Source organism: Etheostoma spectabile, chromosome 15, assembly GCF_008692095.1.
Source record: "Etheostoma spectabile isolate EspeVRDwgs_2016 chromosome 15, UIUC_Espe_1.0, whole genome shotgun sequence".
Taxonomy (NCBI): Eukaryota; Metazoa; Chordata; class Actinopteri; order Perciformes; family Percidae; genus Etheostoma; species Etheostoma spectabile.
Genome location: NC_045747.1, coordinates 30,843,900 through 30,862,903, shown reverse-complemented (window position 1 = coordinate 30,862,903; position 19,004 = coordinate 30,843,900). Strand labels below are relative to the sequence as shown.

Genomic DNA, 19,004 nt, shown 5'->3' with positions numbered 1-19,004 from the left:
AAGACAAGACCGAGTCCAAAAAGGTTTGAGTCCGAGTCAAGACCTAGTCAAGGACAGAAAAAAAGCTCTTATGCATGACAGTATCAAGACAATAATTTTGGGTTTCACTTTCCCTCCAATATTATTATCAACATAATAAAGACACCTGGACTCGGTCAAGACAAAAAGCCATATTGGGCAAGACCAGTGGCCGAGACCGAGACAAGTCTGAGTCCAAATACTAGCGAGTCCGAGACAAGTCCGAGACCATAGAAAAACGGTCTTGAGTCCGAACTCAAGTCCAAGACTGGACTCGAGTACTACAGCTCTGTAGATACACACTTGATACAAATGATGGAACTACAAAAACAAGACTCAAGTTGTAAGTACCGGAATAATCCTTCATTATCAATTATCTTAATAAAGCAATTTTGCAACGCATAGTCAGAAACTGTATTTGCACAAACCAGCCAACACACAGTAAACCAGGGACAGATATCGGCTTTGCCCAATATGTAACAAGCCGTGTCAATCATGAGATTAAGACCACTCGTCGGTCAAAGTTCCATCACTGTGTCTACAACGCAGGACGAGTCAGACACCCTGTCTTGATTTGATGCCATGATAGAAAATAAATCACAAGCATTACAACAGAGTTTCCAAGGTAACATAAGACTTGACTCCACCTGAAAGCACCACAGCTACCATTGAGTATTGTGTAACAGTGTACAGGTACTAATCAGTCACTTACAGATAATGACTTGCAAAGCTCTTTTTCATCTTGCAAAATGTTGATAATCTGCTTTATCAGAAATGGGTTTATGTTCAGGAAGCTGAGAATGTTGTGCGAGGATTTCTTTGACACAACCTCAGGCTATTTTACCAGAGGAAAGACTGAGACGGCGTACTGTACATCTGGAAGTCTCATTAGTCCGACTGCTGCACTCCTTCCCCCACCTCCTCAAACCTCCCTGCTTTCTTTCTCTGGTCTTTTTCTCCTTCTTTCAGCCTTCTTCTCCTTCTTCTTTCTCTTCCTCCTGCATGCTTCAGCTCAGGGCTGTAGTGCTTGTGTCCGGTCTTGGACTCGAGTCCGGACTTGAGACCGTTTTTCTATGGTCTAGGACTTGTCTCGGACTCGCTAGTGTTTGGACTCGGACTTGTCTCGGTCTCGGCCACTGGTCTTGCCAGATCTGGCTTTTGGTCTTGACCGAGTCCAGGTGTCTTTATTATGTTGATAATAATACTGGCGTTAAAGTAAAACCCAAAATGATTGTCTTGATACTGTCATGCATAAGTCCTTTTTTTCTGTCCTGGACTCGGTCTTGACTCAGACTCAAACCTCTTTGGACTCGGTCTTGTCTTGGATTTGAACCTCTTTGGACTCGGTCTTGACTTGGACTCGACTAGTCCTGGTCTTGGACTTATCTTGGACTTGACTAAGGTGGTCTTGACTACAGCCCTGGCTCAGACCCTAAGAAATAAATATTTTAACACATGCACAGAATTTTCTACTGCAATTACATATAGTATACAGTCTACATACTGTATATATATATATATTCAGATATTATAGCAATATTATTACAATGAATCTTTCAGCCATAAATAAATGCTTATGTAAATCATCTTTCTAATTAAATTTGACCTCAACCCTTTGGTGAACAGAGAGCGCCATCTAGTGGGCTCAGAAAATAAAAACCAAAAGCTTCATTTGGCCATCCCTAAAAAAATGGGTTTGGTCCAACTTTACAGTACTTTACTCTTATTAGTGGAATCATATTGTAATGCTATTATCATATTTGGTTAATTTCTTACTTTTGGCCAAAAGAAAAAATATTAAAAAAAAGCTCTGGGTTGCTAGCATTTCTTTAAACCAATCATAACTGTTGACACAATACAGAGTTGGGAGCTGTTTAACCCTCGTGTTGTCTTCCCGTCAAAATTGAAAATCAACACTTTTGTTGACGGATTATATCGATGTTTTTAACTTTTTCTTACGTTTTTGTCCCTTTTTTCAACAATTGTCGCTCATTTGTCACTCGTTTGTCACTTTTTTTGGGGATGTTTTCAACACTACATAACACTATGTTACTGAGTTTAGTTTTACAGTTATTTTTGGAATTTATGATCAACAAACCTCATTTATAGGAAATTATACCTAATGTTTGAGTTAGAAAAGATGAAATTAGGAATTATTGAGACTAAAATTAAAGGACTGGATGTTGATGGATAATCACAGACTGGAATATGTCAACTTTTACTCAATACTATTTCAAAACCACTTCAACTTGTTTTTCAAATGCTATAAAATTTTGATTTTTACTTTAGTGGAATCAATCATGTTATTTTGGGTAATTAAAATGAACATTGATCTAGGAAAATGGGTCATTATTGACCCAAGGACAACATGAGGGTTAAATCAGCTGATACGTGGTTACACCTCATTATCTCTTACCAGTGGATCACCGTGTGAACTTCATCCACAACAATCCCACCAATCAGTCCCGAAACGTCCCAGTTAGAGAGGACATGCCGTGAACGTATCCTTTGTAAATCTTTACAATCATATCTACAAAGTAACTAAGCAGGCCTGCTTTGTTGCACGATCCAAAGTTACTTTACAACGTGCCGTTTTCAGCGTGTGGCGTGTTTCCCAAAGCGAAGGGATTTTGAGAACGGCAACAAAGACAGATCGAAAGCGGAGGGACATCTGGTCCCTGAGCCCCACGCCGGATGTGGGGGTTAGAGAAAGTTACTACTGGTGATCCTAGACTACCGCAACAGTGACTGTCACCATATTGGACACAAATGTCGTTAGGAGTTTGTAAAAAAAAAAAAACATTCAGAAATGTGTATAGTGTGCTGTAGATATGCATGCATGTGGTGGTTGATTTTGAATGACTCACTGTTTTTAATAATAATGCAGACAGAGCACATTTTGGTGTCAAAGTAATGAAAAGAAATAGAATACCCCCGCGCTTGCTGCATTACAAGTGTCTATAAAAAGTGAACTTAATATCGGAAAAAGCTCCAGACAAATTGTAAAAACCTGTTAATGGATGGACTTATTTGCATAATGTTTTGTGGCTGGAGCTGGAAATTGGCATCTCTCTACCTCTCTCTCTCTCTCTCTCTCTCTCTCTCTCTATCTCTCTCTCTCAGAACTGTAAGTGTGTATGCATCCAGGAAGAATGACCTCATCTTCGAGTGTTTATAGAGCCACGTCAACTTCCTCTACCCTCTGTGTGAGCCCCACATGTGAAAGGGGATAGGAGAAAGAAAAAGTGGATTTTACAAATGTGAAGTCAAACCCACATTACTGATGTATATTTCATAGTGCACCATATATTTCCATCGAGACATACTGTAGAGCCTATTGTATATTTAGAAAATTAATTAAAAATGAAAATGAATGGATGAGCCCATGTGAGTTCTCTGGCTTAAAGGGTTATATGTAATACTGACAGCTTTGAAGTAGCTACTGCCATCCAAATTCAAACTACTGGAGACAGTCGTGTCCCCCGGTCCCTTCCCCCCAGACTGACACTAAGACTGAGACAGATTGCATCCAACAATGTTCTTAGATGCTTGTCTCACACAGCCAGATATTACTCCAAAGCACGGCTGAGTAGCTAACGTTGCTATGGCTATGGCTATGGCTATGGCTATGGCTAACGCTGGCTTTGTTGACAGTCAAAAAAGCCTTCTGCCGACGTTATGTACCCGACTGACAGACACGCTTTCTCGGCCTAAAGTTACCGTAGGAACTGGTAAAAACACGACTACCCCACCGTCCTCTCCCCACGACTAACAGACACACTTCCTCGGCTTAAAACTACTCACCGCTGGTCAGCTACGACCGCTAAAAAGGCTTCACGGTAGTTTTGCCAAAGTTGAATTGCGTGTTTCAATTATCAAGAATTCATAATGTCATAATGTATACAGAGCTGCCAACTTTTCCCAAAACCTTGGAGTGAGATTTGGGGTGGCAACCCATATTTTGCCGCGTACAAAGCAATTTCTTTGGCTCTTTCAGCATCATTATAGGCTACTTCAGGGTTTAAATTGGGATTTGTTATATGTGGGGGAATGGGGCTCTCCCTAGGGGGGTCTGGGGGTATGCCCCCCCAGGAAAAAAATTTGAAAAAGAAACCATTAAATGGCACTTTCTGGAGAGTTTTGTGCAAAAAAAAAATGGAGAAATCAAGTCTTGCATGATAAATGCAAAACTGTAGGGTTAAGAGCCTTTGCATTGTTGCAGTATCAACAGGTATTAGGGCATTCAGCATTTACATTATTAACTTCTTATGATATAAGAACTGACCCAGACAATGTGCCAAACATAATGAGCCACATGAAGAGACAGTAGCATATGTCAGCAACAGCTGAGAAGATTTGGGTCTGTGGGGAACAGGTCCAGGGGTCCCTGGTGTAGGGACCAGGGACCCAAAGTTAAATTAATGTTGAGGGATCAACTAGACCACTGAAATTCTAAAGAATGAGAACCACTGATCTACATAAATTCTTATCCTTTAACCTTTGTGCCAAGGTTCAGTAATGTTTGGCCCTCATCCTCTGTGCCCCCCTTACTGGATTTACTTTTTTGGAAAAATAAAGACTATTTGTTCATTTTATAAAACATTGAATGAATTATTTACAGTTACATTTAGAGATGCACAGAGGTTAGAGAAGCACCATAGTGGCCCAAAGTTGCAGTATCGTATATATAGTATAGTATAACTCAGATGTGTTTCATCAGATTTCTGCTCATGTTTACAACTTTATGCACATTCAAAATATAACTCCTCCCATCTGTGTCCGAGATTTGGAGAGTTATATATAGTATATAGTAATATAGTCTGCTGTGCATGTTATTGCTCCGCTGTATGGTGGATCTCACTCAGACCGTCGCACAGACAGAGGCCCATGGGTCTCTGTTCTCTGACAAAGTTTAGAGGCGGCTGTACGCTGCGCATTATCGGAGACTGACGGATGTAACCGTCACTCCGCCACCCCAGAGCAGTCCACTAAAATGAACGAAGTTGCTACGCTACCATCCCGCTGCTCACCTCCATCTTTACGAGAGAGTGCACGAAGCGACGGACGGTCTGTGATACTCAAGCACATACCTGAAGCCGCGGAAATGCACCTGGATGGCTCGTGCAAAGATTTTCTCAGTTTGCGACAATTCCAAACTACAGACAGGGAGCGCTCTTGAACCCCCCCCCCCCACAGTCCTCTGAAAGCACAACTAGTCGATCATAAGTGGCTTAACAGGTAGATCTATAGATAAACTCATCTATCTGAAATTTGACCGACCGGGTTGACACTTCAGCGTGAGAAATCGGGGGTGTGGCGTGTGGGCGTGTGAAACCAGTCAAATGCGTGTGTCTCACGGCCAATGCGTGAGAGTTGGCAGCCCTGGTATACTTCATACTTTATTTAAATATGTAGTGGTGGTTGTAAACAGCTTTGAACCGCTTGCCTGGTCCTCTTATCTGTTAACATTAGTAGGTATAGCGTGCTAGCATGGCGGCGTTAGCCATGACCAGTCGAGATCACTTCACTGGCTCAATTGTTTTTGTGAGTAACAAACTTTATATAATTCATTGTGACTACACACATGTTGAAATGATTGAAAATGCCCGTCCCTTGTAGCCTTGTTTAATTAGCCTGAAGCTAATGCTTACCTGTTCAGGAAGAAATTAGCCAAATCGGCGTCCTTTTAGAGCTGGGTTTACCTGTCTACAGGTATATGTGGCAACCCGGCCTGTAGGGGGGGGGGGGATCACCAGACGCCTCCCGATACGATACCATCACGATACTTACACCACGATACAATATTATTGCGATGTTATACATGTTGCAATATTCTGCGATATACTGAAATTTATGACCTTACTTCTAATTTTTCCCAATTTCAAATGACGTCCCCAAAAGGAAACTTTGTCAACATCTGTTTTATCTAAAAAGAAACATTTCTCTGTTTGTTCATATTACTTTAATGTTGTTGCTGCAAAATGGGACAAACTGACCAACACATGTATAATATATGATAAAAGATCCCTACTTGGCACTTGTGTATCGATACAGTATTGCCACTGAAAATATCGCGATACTATGCTGTATTGATTCCCCCCACAGTTGTCAGATAAGATATTACTTCAACTTAGCATTTTTCTTAATATCTGAAGACATATTGGGGTCATTTCTGGATTTAATACAGTAACTATGTTACATATTGCACCTTTAACCCGGACCCCACATGTTTAGCCCCACTGGGGGTGTTGAAGCTATAGGATTGGATTGCCCCTTGGTCACTACTTGGTTCCAGACTGAAATATTTGCTGTGTTGTGCTATGTTATGTGCAGACATTAATGATGCCCAGTAGAATTATCTTTTCATTGATCATATTTAACAGGTCAAGGCTTTCACTTACCCAATGACCACAATATTCACAATCCCTAGAAGATGAGTGCTAATGACCTTGTTGATCCCCTTTGTCTCGCACCTCCAATACTGTACACATCTAGTATCTAGATATATGATTTTTAGACATTATATATATTTACATTTATCACTCTACATGCTCTGCACACCCATATAAGCATTTAATTATTTAAAGTAACTTTTTCACTGGATTTTTAATTGTTTCCGTACTGTATTCTTGTCGTATTTCGTACTACAGTGTACTGTGGTATGACAAAGAAATCTTGAATAGGTCCACATTTGCAAAAATAAATAAATATAAATAGCAAATGTTAGCAGGGTAATGCTAAAATACAGTGGTGCTCATCACCGAGATGCCAGCATTGTTGCAGGCGTCTAATGTTGTTAGACACAGATCTCAAGACACAATTTAACGGACAGATTATCATAAAATTTACTAAAAACATTCCTGCTACTAATGGGATGAATCATTTGGATTTGAACGATTCTATGACCTTAACCCCAGCATCTCCTTCAGTACTGGTAGAATTGTGAAAAACAATGTGTTTGACGAGAAAATCACAGGTTCATCCGTTTTTCCAAAGGTTGCTATGTTCAGTTCAATTTCAATTCAATTTCATTTATAGTATCAATTCATAACAAGCGTTATCTATTTACAAGGACCCAACAGTTCTAGTAGTTTCCTCCAGAGCAAGCAACAGGGCGACAGTGGCGAGGAAAAACTTCCTTTTAGGCAGAAACCTCGGTTGTGTGGTCTATGCTAATATACTTATGTAGCATATAGTGACGGACAGTTGAAGCCAGAGCTGTAGTACTCGAGTCCGGTCTTGGACTTGAGTCCGGACTCAAGACTGTTTTTCTATGGTCTCGGACTTGTCTCGGACTCGCTAGTATTTGGACTCGGACTTGTCTCGATCTCGGCCACTGGTCTTGCCCAATATGGCTTTTGGTCTTGACCGAGTCCACGTGTCTTTACTATGTTCATAATAATATTGGAGGGAAAGGGAAACCCAAAAGGATTATCTTGATACTGTCATGCATAAGATCTTTTTATCTGTCCTGGACTCGGTCTTGTCTTGGACTCAAACTTTTTTGGACTCTGTCTTGTCTTGGATTCAAACCTCTTTGGACTCGGTCTTGACTTGGACTCGACTAGTCCTGGTTTTGGACTTGTCTTGGACTCGACTAAAGTGGTCTTGACTACAGCACTGGTTGAAGCTTCATGAAGCATTTTATTTATTTTCAGAGCCCACTAGATGGCGCTAGATGGCACACACTACGTTATAATTCCTTGATCATTTTTGTTTAAACCAATATCGCCATCTGGTGGCATCAACAAAAACAACCAATGATGCATGGAGCTTCCTTTGGACATCACTAGCATGTAAAGAGCGTTGCGGCCTCTTAAAGCTTTAGCAAGGCTTTTGACTCAGAAATGTGTTTTTAATGTTTTAGATGTAATCTTTATGTTTTTTAACAGGCCGCCTTTTCACTACATTGCTACTCCAGTTTACATTTTTTTGTCTCTTAACTGAGAACCTGATGTTAGAAATCTCTGTTTAATATGGCCAATATGTCTCAGACCACGTTATATTCAGCCTGGCCTGGCCTCACGTATCAGTTTCTGATGCCAAACTGGATGAGAGGAGATGCTTTGTCTCACTCTTTCTTGGTTTTATTTTTTTCACTGCGATTGTAGGCGGATGTCGCCACCAAATAAGAGCTCTGCACAGATGGCAATCGCTGCTATGTGTGTGTGTACACACTCCTTTCCATATGTGCCAGTATTTACCTATGCTTTGCAAGGAAGACTTGCAGTCTGCTGGGCTTATGCTGCTTCTTTTTTAAGCTCTCACACACTCACACATACACACACACACACACTTGCAGTGTAACCTGAGACTTTGAAGTCCTCTCCTGTTTAACAGCCATTGATCTCACTCACACTGTGAGCTAAAGGACAAACACTGACTGCTGCTGGTACTCTTTATATGCGTGCATGAGCATCTATTATGTCTCTGTGTTTGCATATTTCACTCTTTCCAGTTCAAATTTCATTTAGTTTCCATCCATCCTTCTTCATCTGCTTATCTGGAGCCGTGTGCGGGGGCAGAAGGCCAAGCAAGGTAGTCCTCCTGGGGTACCCTAAAGTGTCCCCAGGCTAGACAAGATGTATAATCTCTCCAGCGTGATCGGGGTCTACCCATGAGTCTCTTCAAAGTTGGACATGCATGAAAAACCAACTCAACTAACCCCTTTTTTGTTACGATCAAGCAGTGGCTCTAATCCGAGTTCCCTCCAGATGTTGGAGGTCCTCACCATATCTCTAAGCTGAGCCACTCTAGGGAGGAAACCAGAGCTGTTGTCAAGACCACCTTTGTTGAGTCCAAGACAAGCCCAAGACCAGGACTAGTGGAGAGCAAGTCAAGACCGAGTCCAAAGAGGTTTGAGTCCATGACAAGTCCAAGACCAAGACTAGTTGAGACCAAGTCAAGACCAAGTTCAAAGAGGTTCGAGTCCAAGACAAGTCCAAGACCGGGACTAGTCGAGACCAAGTCAAGACCGAGTCCAAAGAGATTTGAGTCCAAGACCAGAATTAGTCGAGACCAAGTTAAGACTGATAACAAAGAGGTTTGAGTCCAAGACCAGGACTAGTCGAGACTAAGTCAAGACCAAGTCCAAAGAGGTTTGAGTCCAAGACAAGTCCAAGAACAGGACTAGTCAAGACCAAATCAAGACCAAGTCCACAGAGGTTTGAGCCCAAGACAAATCCAAGACCAAGACTAGTCGAGACCAAGTCAAAACCAAATCCAAAGACATTCTAGTCCAAGACCAGGACTTGTTGAGACCAAGTCAAGACCGAGTCCAAAGAGGTTTGAGTCCAAGACCAGGAATTGTCGAGACCAAGTCAAGTCCGAGTCCAAATCCCAGTGAGTCCGAGACAAGACCATGTCCAAAGACCAGCGAGTCCGAGACAAGTCCGAGACCATAGGATAATGGTCTTGAGTCTGGACTTGAGTCCAAGACCGGACATGAGTACTACAGCCCTAGAAGAAACTCATTCGATAATATTCGCAATGTCATTCTTTCGGACATTACCCAAAGCTCATGACCATAGGTGAGGGTTGGAACGGAGATGGACTACCTTCTGGCTCAGCTCCCTCTTCACCTTAACGGTCCCGTACTACGCCGGCATCCATCTCACGCTCCATTTTCCCCTCGCTCCTCAATAAGATACTTGAACTCCGTCTAATGCACCATTTATACCTTCTTTCCAATTCATAGGCTCTGAGGATGCATAGCCTGAGGTCTGTTACTGTGTTCTCACAATAATATGAGTTATTAATGTGAGAACTTATCTGGCAAAAAGGCAAGGATGAAAAAAAGAAGCATTACTTTCATAAAGTTTGCTAAAAATGACAAAAATGAATAAATCCTATAACATAAACTAAATAAAAAACTTAAAAGCTAGAAGAATTAGGGCCCAAATTCAAAGGAAGTCAACCAAGCAATTAAGACACTAGATATTTAACCTAACTCAACAGAGCTAAATGTACCTTGATTCCAAATAACACACAAAGGGCAACGCAACAAAACAACAGCTAACACACTTAAACAAGGCCCCTCCTCTACTTGCTAACTTTGTAAATTTGGCACCTGTGCTCAGATCAGACCCAACTAAAAATGACTAAAATTAAAGGAATGGATGTTGATGGATAATCACAGACTGGAATATGTCAACTTTCACTCAATACTATGTCAAAATATAAGAATAAGACACCCCACAATTAATGAAAATAGAGATTTGTACTTGAAAAAGAGCGTTGTGTGGAATTAATCATGCTATTTTGGGGAAGGAATCCATTGACTTCCATTCATTTTGGAGCCACTTTGACAGTGAATAACTTTACATCTCAAGCGTTTCAAGACTCTTTTGTCCGTTGTTTATTTCTAAAGAAACACGACAATGTATAAAAGGCTCCATTACCTTGTAGCTCACGTTATGGTTCCGTAGCAGACGTTTTTGTAAAAATAGTTTTATAACCACGCGACTTAGTGTCGGGTAGTTGACGAATTGCCAGGAGAAGCTCACAGACAGTTTCGACTTATATCAGCTGTTTAGGTTTAATTCCTAATGTTAACTAGCATGTTAGTTGGCAATAATTAGCCTGCGTCTATGTTATCTCCAAACATATACCTACGCACTCCGTCTCTGCTGATGGAGAATTATTGAGATTTCTCTTGCACAGCTACCAGAAGACTTACAACTTACAGACAGGTTGCCCACTTCACACGTACGTCTTCAAGCTCAGTTATAGGCTAAAAGTGCTTCTATTTTCCTTCACTGGTCTTCGTCCAGAACAACGGGATCTCTTGGTCTATTTCTTTAACTGTCTATGGTTACTACAGCTTTCACTGCTGTTGATGCAGGGAGCAGCCATGTTGGATTTTTAGCTCAGGGTAGTTTCCACAAATATTTTAAATAAAATATACATATGATCTTGATGTCAATCAAACTTCATAGTTTTATGTTACAGAAGGCCAATGATCTTGTAAAATTGTATTCAGGAAGTACATCTTTCTTTTGTTTCAGTGTCTTTAATTCTGTTTTCCAGCAGACAGATGACGCAGCCCAGACGGACATTCAGCCACAGACACAGACTGTACCTGAAAGCACAGACAGCAAGGCCCAGCCCAAGAGACTTCACGTCTCAAACATCCCGTTCAGGTTCAGAGACCCAGACCTCAGGCAAATGTTCGGCGTAAGTACACGACCTGAGGTACACCACCACAGGTTGATGTTTTACAAGACATTTTGAATCAGCAAAAACAAGAAGTTAAAAAATGGCTGGGTTTGTAATTTTCTGTTGATTAGAAGAAAAATCAATCACTGAGATGTTTCTCTTTTGTTTGTCTTTACAGCAATTTGGCAAAATCTTAGATGTGGAAATCATCTTCAACGAGCGTGGTTCCAAGGTACATAGTGTTTCTGTTTTTTTCTCTCTAAATTCTCTAAATTCTTTTTATTAGTAACTGTTTCAGACTTGTGTAGTCCAGTAGAATCAATCAGAACACAGGCGCTCTACAGCATTCTCGCTGACATCCCCAGGTGATTTTATTTTCAACATAACTTACAAAAGATAATATTTCCATTCAAACCTTAGTTGATATCGTACACCACACTTTAACTAGAAGGCCAGCTCCTGAGATACCCAACCAGCCTTGCCTTCACTTCTCTGAAAACATAGGAACAAGTGTTCGAGTAGGCCTGATTTCAGATTTATAGACTTTGAAATCTAAATGGTTGATTTCCTACCTGAAAAAAATCAAAACTTAACTTGGGAACACAATACCATTTGCAAAAACGATTGCACTTGTACAAAAACCAGGATATATGTCCTCCCACAGTTTTCTCGAGCCATGTCTCAAAGCTTCCTCCGTTAACTGGGCCGAGCAAGAACACTTTAGGGCATCTGGACCATATATGGCTAAATATGGATTTGGAACTGGGACTGCATACACAACAATGACATTCACAGGTCCATGGGTACACAAGTACAGACAAGAACGCTTAAAGAGAAAAGGCTCTAAAAGAAACTGCTAAGCTACAATGTATGTGTAGTTAATGATATAATGATAAAATACATTAATGAGGGAAAATATGATATTAATGAAAATGTTGTAGATTGATTTTCAAAGTTCAATAAGTAGCTTTTCTCTCTATTTTATTAGCAAACCAAAGAGATATGGCTGATCAATACTGGACTATTAAAACAACTTTCTTCGTTTATACTGAGCTTGACTGTTGTCTATCAAATATGAAATGCCTTAAAGTCCTTAAGTTCCTTTGAGATTTTTAAAATATGATTATTTGCTTATTAGTTTTTGTGCTCTTCGTTGGGCTGATGTGATTTTGGTTATATAGTCTTTTTTTCTTATTGCTGATGCCATGCAATAAAGAAGTTAATTTTCTCTTCATTCTTTTGGTAGATTTAATTTACTCTTTTATGACTTTTTAAGGAATCTATTTGCAGTAACACCTCACAATATGGGAATATTGCAGACAATGATTTATGTCTAACTACATTTCATGAACCTCTGTTTCAAACCAGGCTTTTATTGAGCCATGATATTAACCCTGCAGCTCTACATTTACTGGGACATTGTAGCCAATGAATGTGAAAAAGAGTGGGAGGCTTAATTTCCAATAACCAACAATTGACCATTCACTAAACCCTTCCCCCAAACAGCAATTGTCCAATCATTGCATAGCAACCAAACAAGGGGCAACAGGCCTGTCAAGCTTTGCTTTTGTGAATATAAAAAACAGTGTACATGGGGCTATGGTAAGACATATATATATTTGATATTTTATTCACCTTTCAAAACCAGAAAACATTAGCGATGACCAGTTGAGGCTTCATTAAAACTTCATTAACCGTTTCCCGTATGTTCTGATCCCACTATATGGCGCACTCTGTTCAACAAAGGGTTGAAAGCACACTGAATTATCATTCCTTTTGTCTTTAAACCAAGAACACCATCTAGGGGGTTCAACATGTACAATTAGCAGTTGATAAAGCTTCATTTGGACATCACTAGAAAATATAGGAGCAAAAATGTAAGGAAAGGCTCAAATAGGGTGTTTGACTGTTCTAACATAAACCACTAACGTTAGCATGCTAAGCAGCTTACTATCTGCAGTATGCAATGCAATATTAGCATTACCTCCAAGGCCAAAGGACACATGATTAGCTACCTGTATTATTTTGTACTGTATGTTTACAGGTCATGTTAGTTAAACCCCCATTCAGGACTGGAACATCACTGCATTGGTGCTTGTCCTGGATTATGTCATCAGCATACAGGCTTACTTTTCTCTGTCCTGATGCTGAAAAAGTACACTCCAAAAACCCCAGCTAAACTTGTTTTGCTGGGAACATGCAGCTGTAGCCTCAGTTTTTAGCAAACTATCATGTATGTGGCCCTCAGTGCATATTGAATACCCATTAGCACGGTTCCCATTTCAAAAGGAGTCAGCCAAAGACAGTTTCCAACCAACTCAAAATATAAATTGTATTAATGTTCACTGACTAAGAATGAGAAGCCTGATTTAGTCTACATCTGTCTGAAATGTGCTGGCACCCAGTGCAGTATAAACACAACTGTGTGGGTGTAGTAGTACTAGTCCATTTAGTCTACACAACCCTAAATTTGCAACTAAATTTGTGCAATGCTAGAAAGGAAAGCTTGATAAGTACAGTAACAGAACCTAAGGGGGGGGCAGGGCTTTGCTAAGTGTCAGTATCCACTCATTAATGAATTACACTGTAACATATTTAACTACTGGCAACAATTGGCCAGCAAATTACTGTGATTTTTTTTTTTACAGTCAAGGTACTTCCATTTACAGTATTTTGTGTATTCACTGTAAAATACAAAACAATTAAACACAACATAATATAAAAAAGTAAAAACTTTCCTGTTTACAGTACTATAGTGGCTATATTGGGATTTTTTACAATAATGCTTTGACTACTGTGATTTCAACTGTATAACTTAGACTACTGTGATTTCAACTGTATAACTTAGACTACTGTGATGTTGTCATGTCGACAAGGTTGTAATGTAACTTTACGGCATTCTACAGTAAAAATCATATACAGTAGTGTTACTGTGAAATCTAAAGGAAATAACTGTGGATTTCACAGTCATTATTTACCGTGTAGTTTTTTTTTCCAGACTTGTGTAATAATTTAGGATATTGGTGATTACAAGACACTGAAACAGAAGCAGAAAATTCGAATGTGGTCCTATTCACACAAGCAGTTGTTCACTGTTATGTTAAGTATGACATGTCCAAAAATAATGTGCATGTTGTTCTTGCCTCTTTCCGTCCTGCATGCAGGGTTTTGGTTTCGTAACGTTCGAGCATAGCGTGGACGCCGACAGGGCCAGAGAGAAATTACACGGCACCGTGGTAGAAGGCCGTAAAATAGAGGTGCATGTTCTCAAATACTTCTTCCTTCTCCCTGTCCTCTTTTTCCTCTGTGTGGTGTGTGCCTCATTGTGTAGTTGTGTGTGTGTGAGCGTTTGACAGTCTACTGCCACATCCCACCTTGACATCTTTCCCATGACATCAAACCTCATAAATACCCTTTCCTTGTGCTGTTTCAGTAACCCAAACACAAATAAATGTCCACATATTACTAGTACAACATGATTGAATTTGAAAGACATTGCTTGTTTTATTTTTTGTTCGTTTAATTTTTTGTTCCCTTTTCCTGTTTTACTTGATTTTGTACTATCAAATCATTTGGGTAAGGTTTTACAGTCAAAATCCACACTACCCAGCATTATAGATAGACATATTTGTGAAAGATTGCTTTGGAGTTTGGTCATAAATGCTTTAAAGCAAAGATATTCTTATACATATCTAATTGAGGAAGGAGCTTTCCCCCAAAAAGTACTCACATCTTGCTTATCCATGGACAGAGGAAGTAATTAGGAATTTAAGAGACACTTGGAGAGCAAAGTGGTTCACAACTAACGTAATTCAGCACAGTAGCATGACAACACTTAAGTGCCATTTCAATGTCTTGTGTCCACTCAGAGGAACAACAGCTAGGCAACACCAGCCTTGAAGCATAACTCCTGTCCATTTATCAAATTGCAGTTGGAATCTTTCATTGCTAATCCGTCATACCAGGCAAAGTCTACACCTGTTATATGTCCAGATATAAAATAAATGATTTCTATTGTTGTACCCTGACAAAGGCTATAATACCCTGGCACCACAGCAAGTCTCCATTTATCCATCTATTATCCAGAGGCCCATATGCCACGTCCTCTGGCTCTTACTGGGGGATCCAGATGGGATATGTTATCCATCCAGTGTGTTCTGGGTCTACCTTAGGGTCTCCTCCCAGTGGACTTCCCCAGAGTTCCTACACAGATATGAAGGAAGACCAAGAGGAACCAACATTAGAACCCCCAAAAGCTCCTTTTGATATGATTTTCTCCTTCTATTTCTAACATGCAAAAGAAAACCAAAAGCTTATGACCATTTGTGAGGTTTCTAGAATGAGTGGAGCTTTTCCTTCAGGCTCAGCTCACTTTTCACCATGACAGTCTAGTACACTGCAGATGCAGCTTCAACCCATCACTTGGTCCTTGTGTTCCGATTTAAATTCACATGTTAACAATAGCATGAGCTATTCAAACTTCTTCGCTTGAAGTAGTGACTCCAATCATATTTATTTAGCAAATAAATTGCAGTCAAAGTTTCTACCACACCCTCCAGCATTGTGTGGCTAATGTGCTGTGTCATTGGGAAGCAGTAATCTCGAAGAGCATCATTAATTCAACCAGCAGTCCCTTCAAGACATAGGGTAATATATCCTACACGCAACTGCTCATAGGCTGACACCACATCTACCATTAGAGCCTAAAGTCCTGTACACTGTTGGTACATGTCATGCCAGGATCTTCCCAGACAAAGGGAATCCAACGTATTGCTATCCAACCTCAGCATCTCTTAAATTGAAAATAGTCTAATATGCTGTAATAGACTGGATTGTAGCTGGATTGAAGGCAGATTAATTCAATTTTACGCAGCTTCCAAATCTTTTATCTTCCCATTTCCAAGTTAGCCCAAATCTCAAGAGACTTTACAGGCTCCACATCAGTACCTGTTCAAGACCTCTAGACACTTGAAGAACACTGCATCTTCATGTTGGCCATGTGAGCCCATACAGGGACTATGTGGAAGTTTATTATGGTGGCAATTATTGTATCTTTAATTTCTACAACCACAACGTAGACAGTACAAATACTATGTTTGCTTGAATTGGATTGGCCACTGCAATGCCTTGCAGAATGACTTTGCGTTGTAGTTCTGCAAAACATGAGCCAGATTCAACTGTTTTGGCTGACAACCTTGCGTTATTTTGCCGGAGCCCTGTGAATTGGCCTCATTCAATTGAATGTGGAGGCTTCATGCAGGGCTGAACTTGGCCTTACTTGACCTGATCTCACCAATTTTGTTGACACCCCTCCCACCTAATTTGCATATTGAGATTCCATTCAGATGTCATTATCAATACAATGTATACATATACAGATCTCATGTTCATAACAAAAGTAAAGACCCCAGTCTTGACCAAATTAGGTATTCCCTCAAAGCCCCATTGCAAGATCCTGTATTTGGAAGTGAAACAGATAGAAGCCTTCCCGCCTTCTTTCTAGATTGCTGATGGCTGCCAAACAAGAAATGGTTTAGAATTTATTTTTTTCTTCTGGATCAATAAAGTTTGATCATTTTATGTAATCTAACAATAATGGCTCAATGGAGTCTTGACTTATTCAGCTAGCTCAAAGCTAAACATTTTATTGGTAATTTTCTTTAGTTTTTTTAACCTGAACCCCATTATCCCTTGCATTGGTGTCTAAGTGACTAATGTGAACAAACATGTTTGGAATTGGTCCAATATTGACTAAGAACGCTGTAACTGTCAACCAGGCTGCAACGTAATCCTATAGGGCGAATGCGTACCGTCAATGTTGTCCACTAAAAGTTCTGCTGTTGCCGCTGACAGACTCAGATTATTATTCTAAGTATCTGACAACATTATGGAAAGGATCCCTATAGATTGATAATTTTGTTAAAGAGTAATCTCCTTTTTGTTTAAACAGAAACAGCCGCAAAATTGCCATCGCCAAACTCACCAGACTCCATGTAAATAATTACTACTTTTAGTGTGTGTAGAGCAGCATATTTCCACCAGACTCCAGTAAAATAATCACTACTTTAAGCGTGTATAGAGCGAGCATATCTCCACCAACCTCCATGGAAATAATCACTACTTTTAGTGTGTATAGAGCAGCATATCTCCACCAGACTCCATGTAAATAATCACTACCTTAAGCGTGTATAGAGCCAGCATATCTCCACCAGACTCCATGTAAATAATCACTACTTGTAGTGTGTATAGAGCCAGCATATCTCCACCAGACTCTGTGTAAATAATCACTACTTTAAGTGTGTATAGAGCAGCATATCTCCACCAGACTCCATGTTAATAATCACTACTTTTAGCGTGTGTAGAGCAGCAAATCTCCACCAGACTCCATGTAAATAATCACTACTTTTAGCGTGTATAGAGCCAGCATATCTCCACATGTAAATGGCTGAAATAAGAGTTTATTTCAACCACACCAGAGTGGTGATCGTTGGAACAGTGACGAACCAAGATGGTAGACTCTGAATTAAGTGTGTTCTACAATAAAAAAATGAAAATACTGTTTATTAAAAATGACTCTGGTGGGTTTGGTGTAAAACACTTAGAATATTAATCTGAGCCTGTCAGTGCCTAAACAGCACTTTTAGTGGACGCAAATTAAAGGTGCACAATTGCCCATTAACATCACATTGTAGCTTGTTTTGCCACTGCAGACTGCAGCGATCTCGCTTTATACTGGTCCAATTTCAAAGATTGGTCACTTAGACACAAAAACATAGAAAAACTTTGCAAAAGACTGAAGTTACACTTTAAGTAAACCCTCATAAAATGTCAACTCCTCTCAGCCCCCATCCACCTGCTCTCTGCAATACACTACACAACTTTTTATTCTTATGATTTATCTTAAATCATTCCTACTGAATTGATAGCATGATCTGACAACTACAGGACACTAGTTTATGGACCATTGAAGTAGTGTGTCTGTGAAAAGTAAATCAATGGCCAAGGTGACTCTCAAACATCATTAAATGAACAGAGTTTTAGATGACATTCATTTACACGTATTTGTGTTTCATTAAAAGAGTGGTTCCATCGGACTCTATTTGAGAGTTGAGGCAATGTGTAGTTATGTCTGTAGAGAAGCAAATGAGATGTTTTTGGCCTAATAAATCAGTATGATGGATGAGGACCGCTTGTCCAGACAAAATGGTCGGAGTTATGCTTTAAGAACGCAGCTAACTGCTTGTATAGAGAGAGCTGAAAGAGAGCGTTTGTGCAGAGGAATGATTGCAAAAGTTGTCTTGGCCACCTGAGTAAGATGCTGCTTATTCCTTTCTCATCCCCTCCTCCCCTACCATTTTTCCAACGGTAGCTCGTTTAGGGCCCCATCCAACACAGTTACAACGGTAACAGTACACAAACAAGTTTTCGGAATGGTAAGTGTGGGCGAACCAGCCATTCTGCCAGCATTTCCTCTCTCTCTTCCTCTCTCTTTGGAACGTTTGCAACGCTAAAACTCACGTGACATTTCTTTTTGAATTGTGGTTGAGTTGATGCTGTATATTGACATACATATTTTCTTGCGTGTCGGCGTGCGTGCCCATTCACTAAGTGTTCTCCTGAAGCTGCGTGTGCGAGCGATACTGACTGAGATTTGAATTTGTTTGCACATCTATCTGAGATTGTTGGAAACCCATTTATTAATTTCTTTTTTATTTTGGAAGACAATGCACCCCCTTGTTTTATTTTGACCCTGTTAGCTGTTGTTTGAATTTGGAATGGTTTGATTGGTTGATCGGTTGACTTGATTGGTTCATTTGAGTACATCTATT

At 40.0% G+C, this 19,004-nt stretch overlaps 1 protein-coding gene across 1 annotated transcript in view; it reads left to right on the top strand.

Moving 5' to 3' along the window:
* rbfox1 (RNA binding fox-1 homolog 1) overlaps window positions 1–19,004 on the top strand; it is a gene marked incomplete at its 5' end in the record, with an annotated part of 164,360 nt that overhangs the window by 86,478 nt on the left and 58,878 nt on the right. Inside the window, 3 exon segments of the mRNA XM_032537557.1 lie at window positions 11,047–11,193; window positions 11,354–11,407; window positions 14,340–14,432. Of these exon segments, the coding sequence (XP_032393448.1) occupies window positions 11,047–11,193; window positions 11,354–11,407; window positions 14,340–14,432 (294 nt within the window).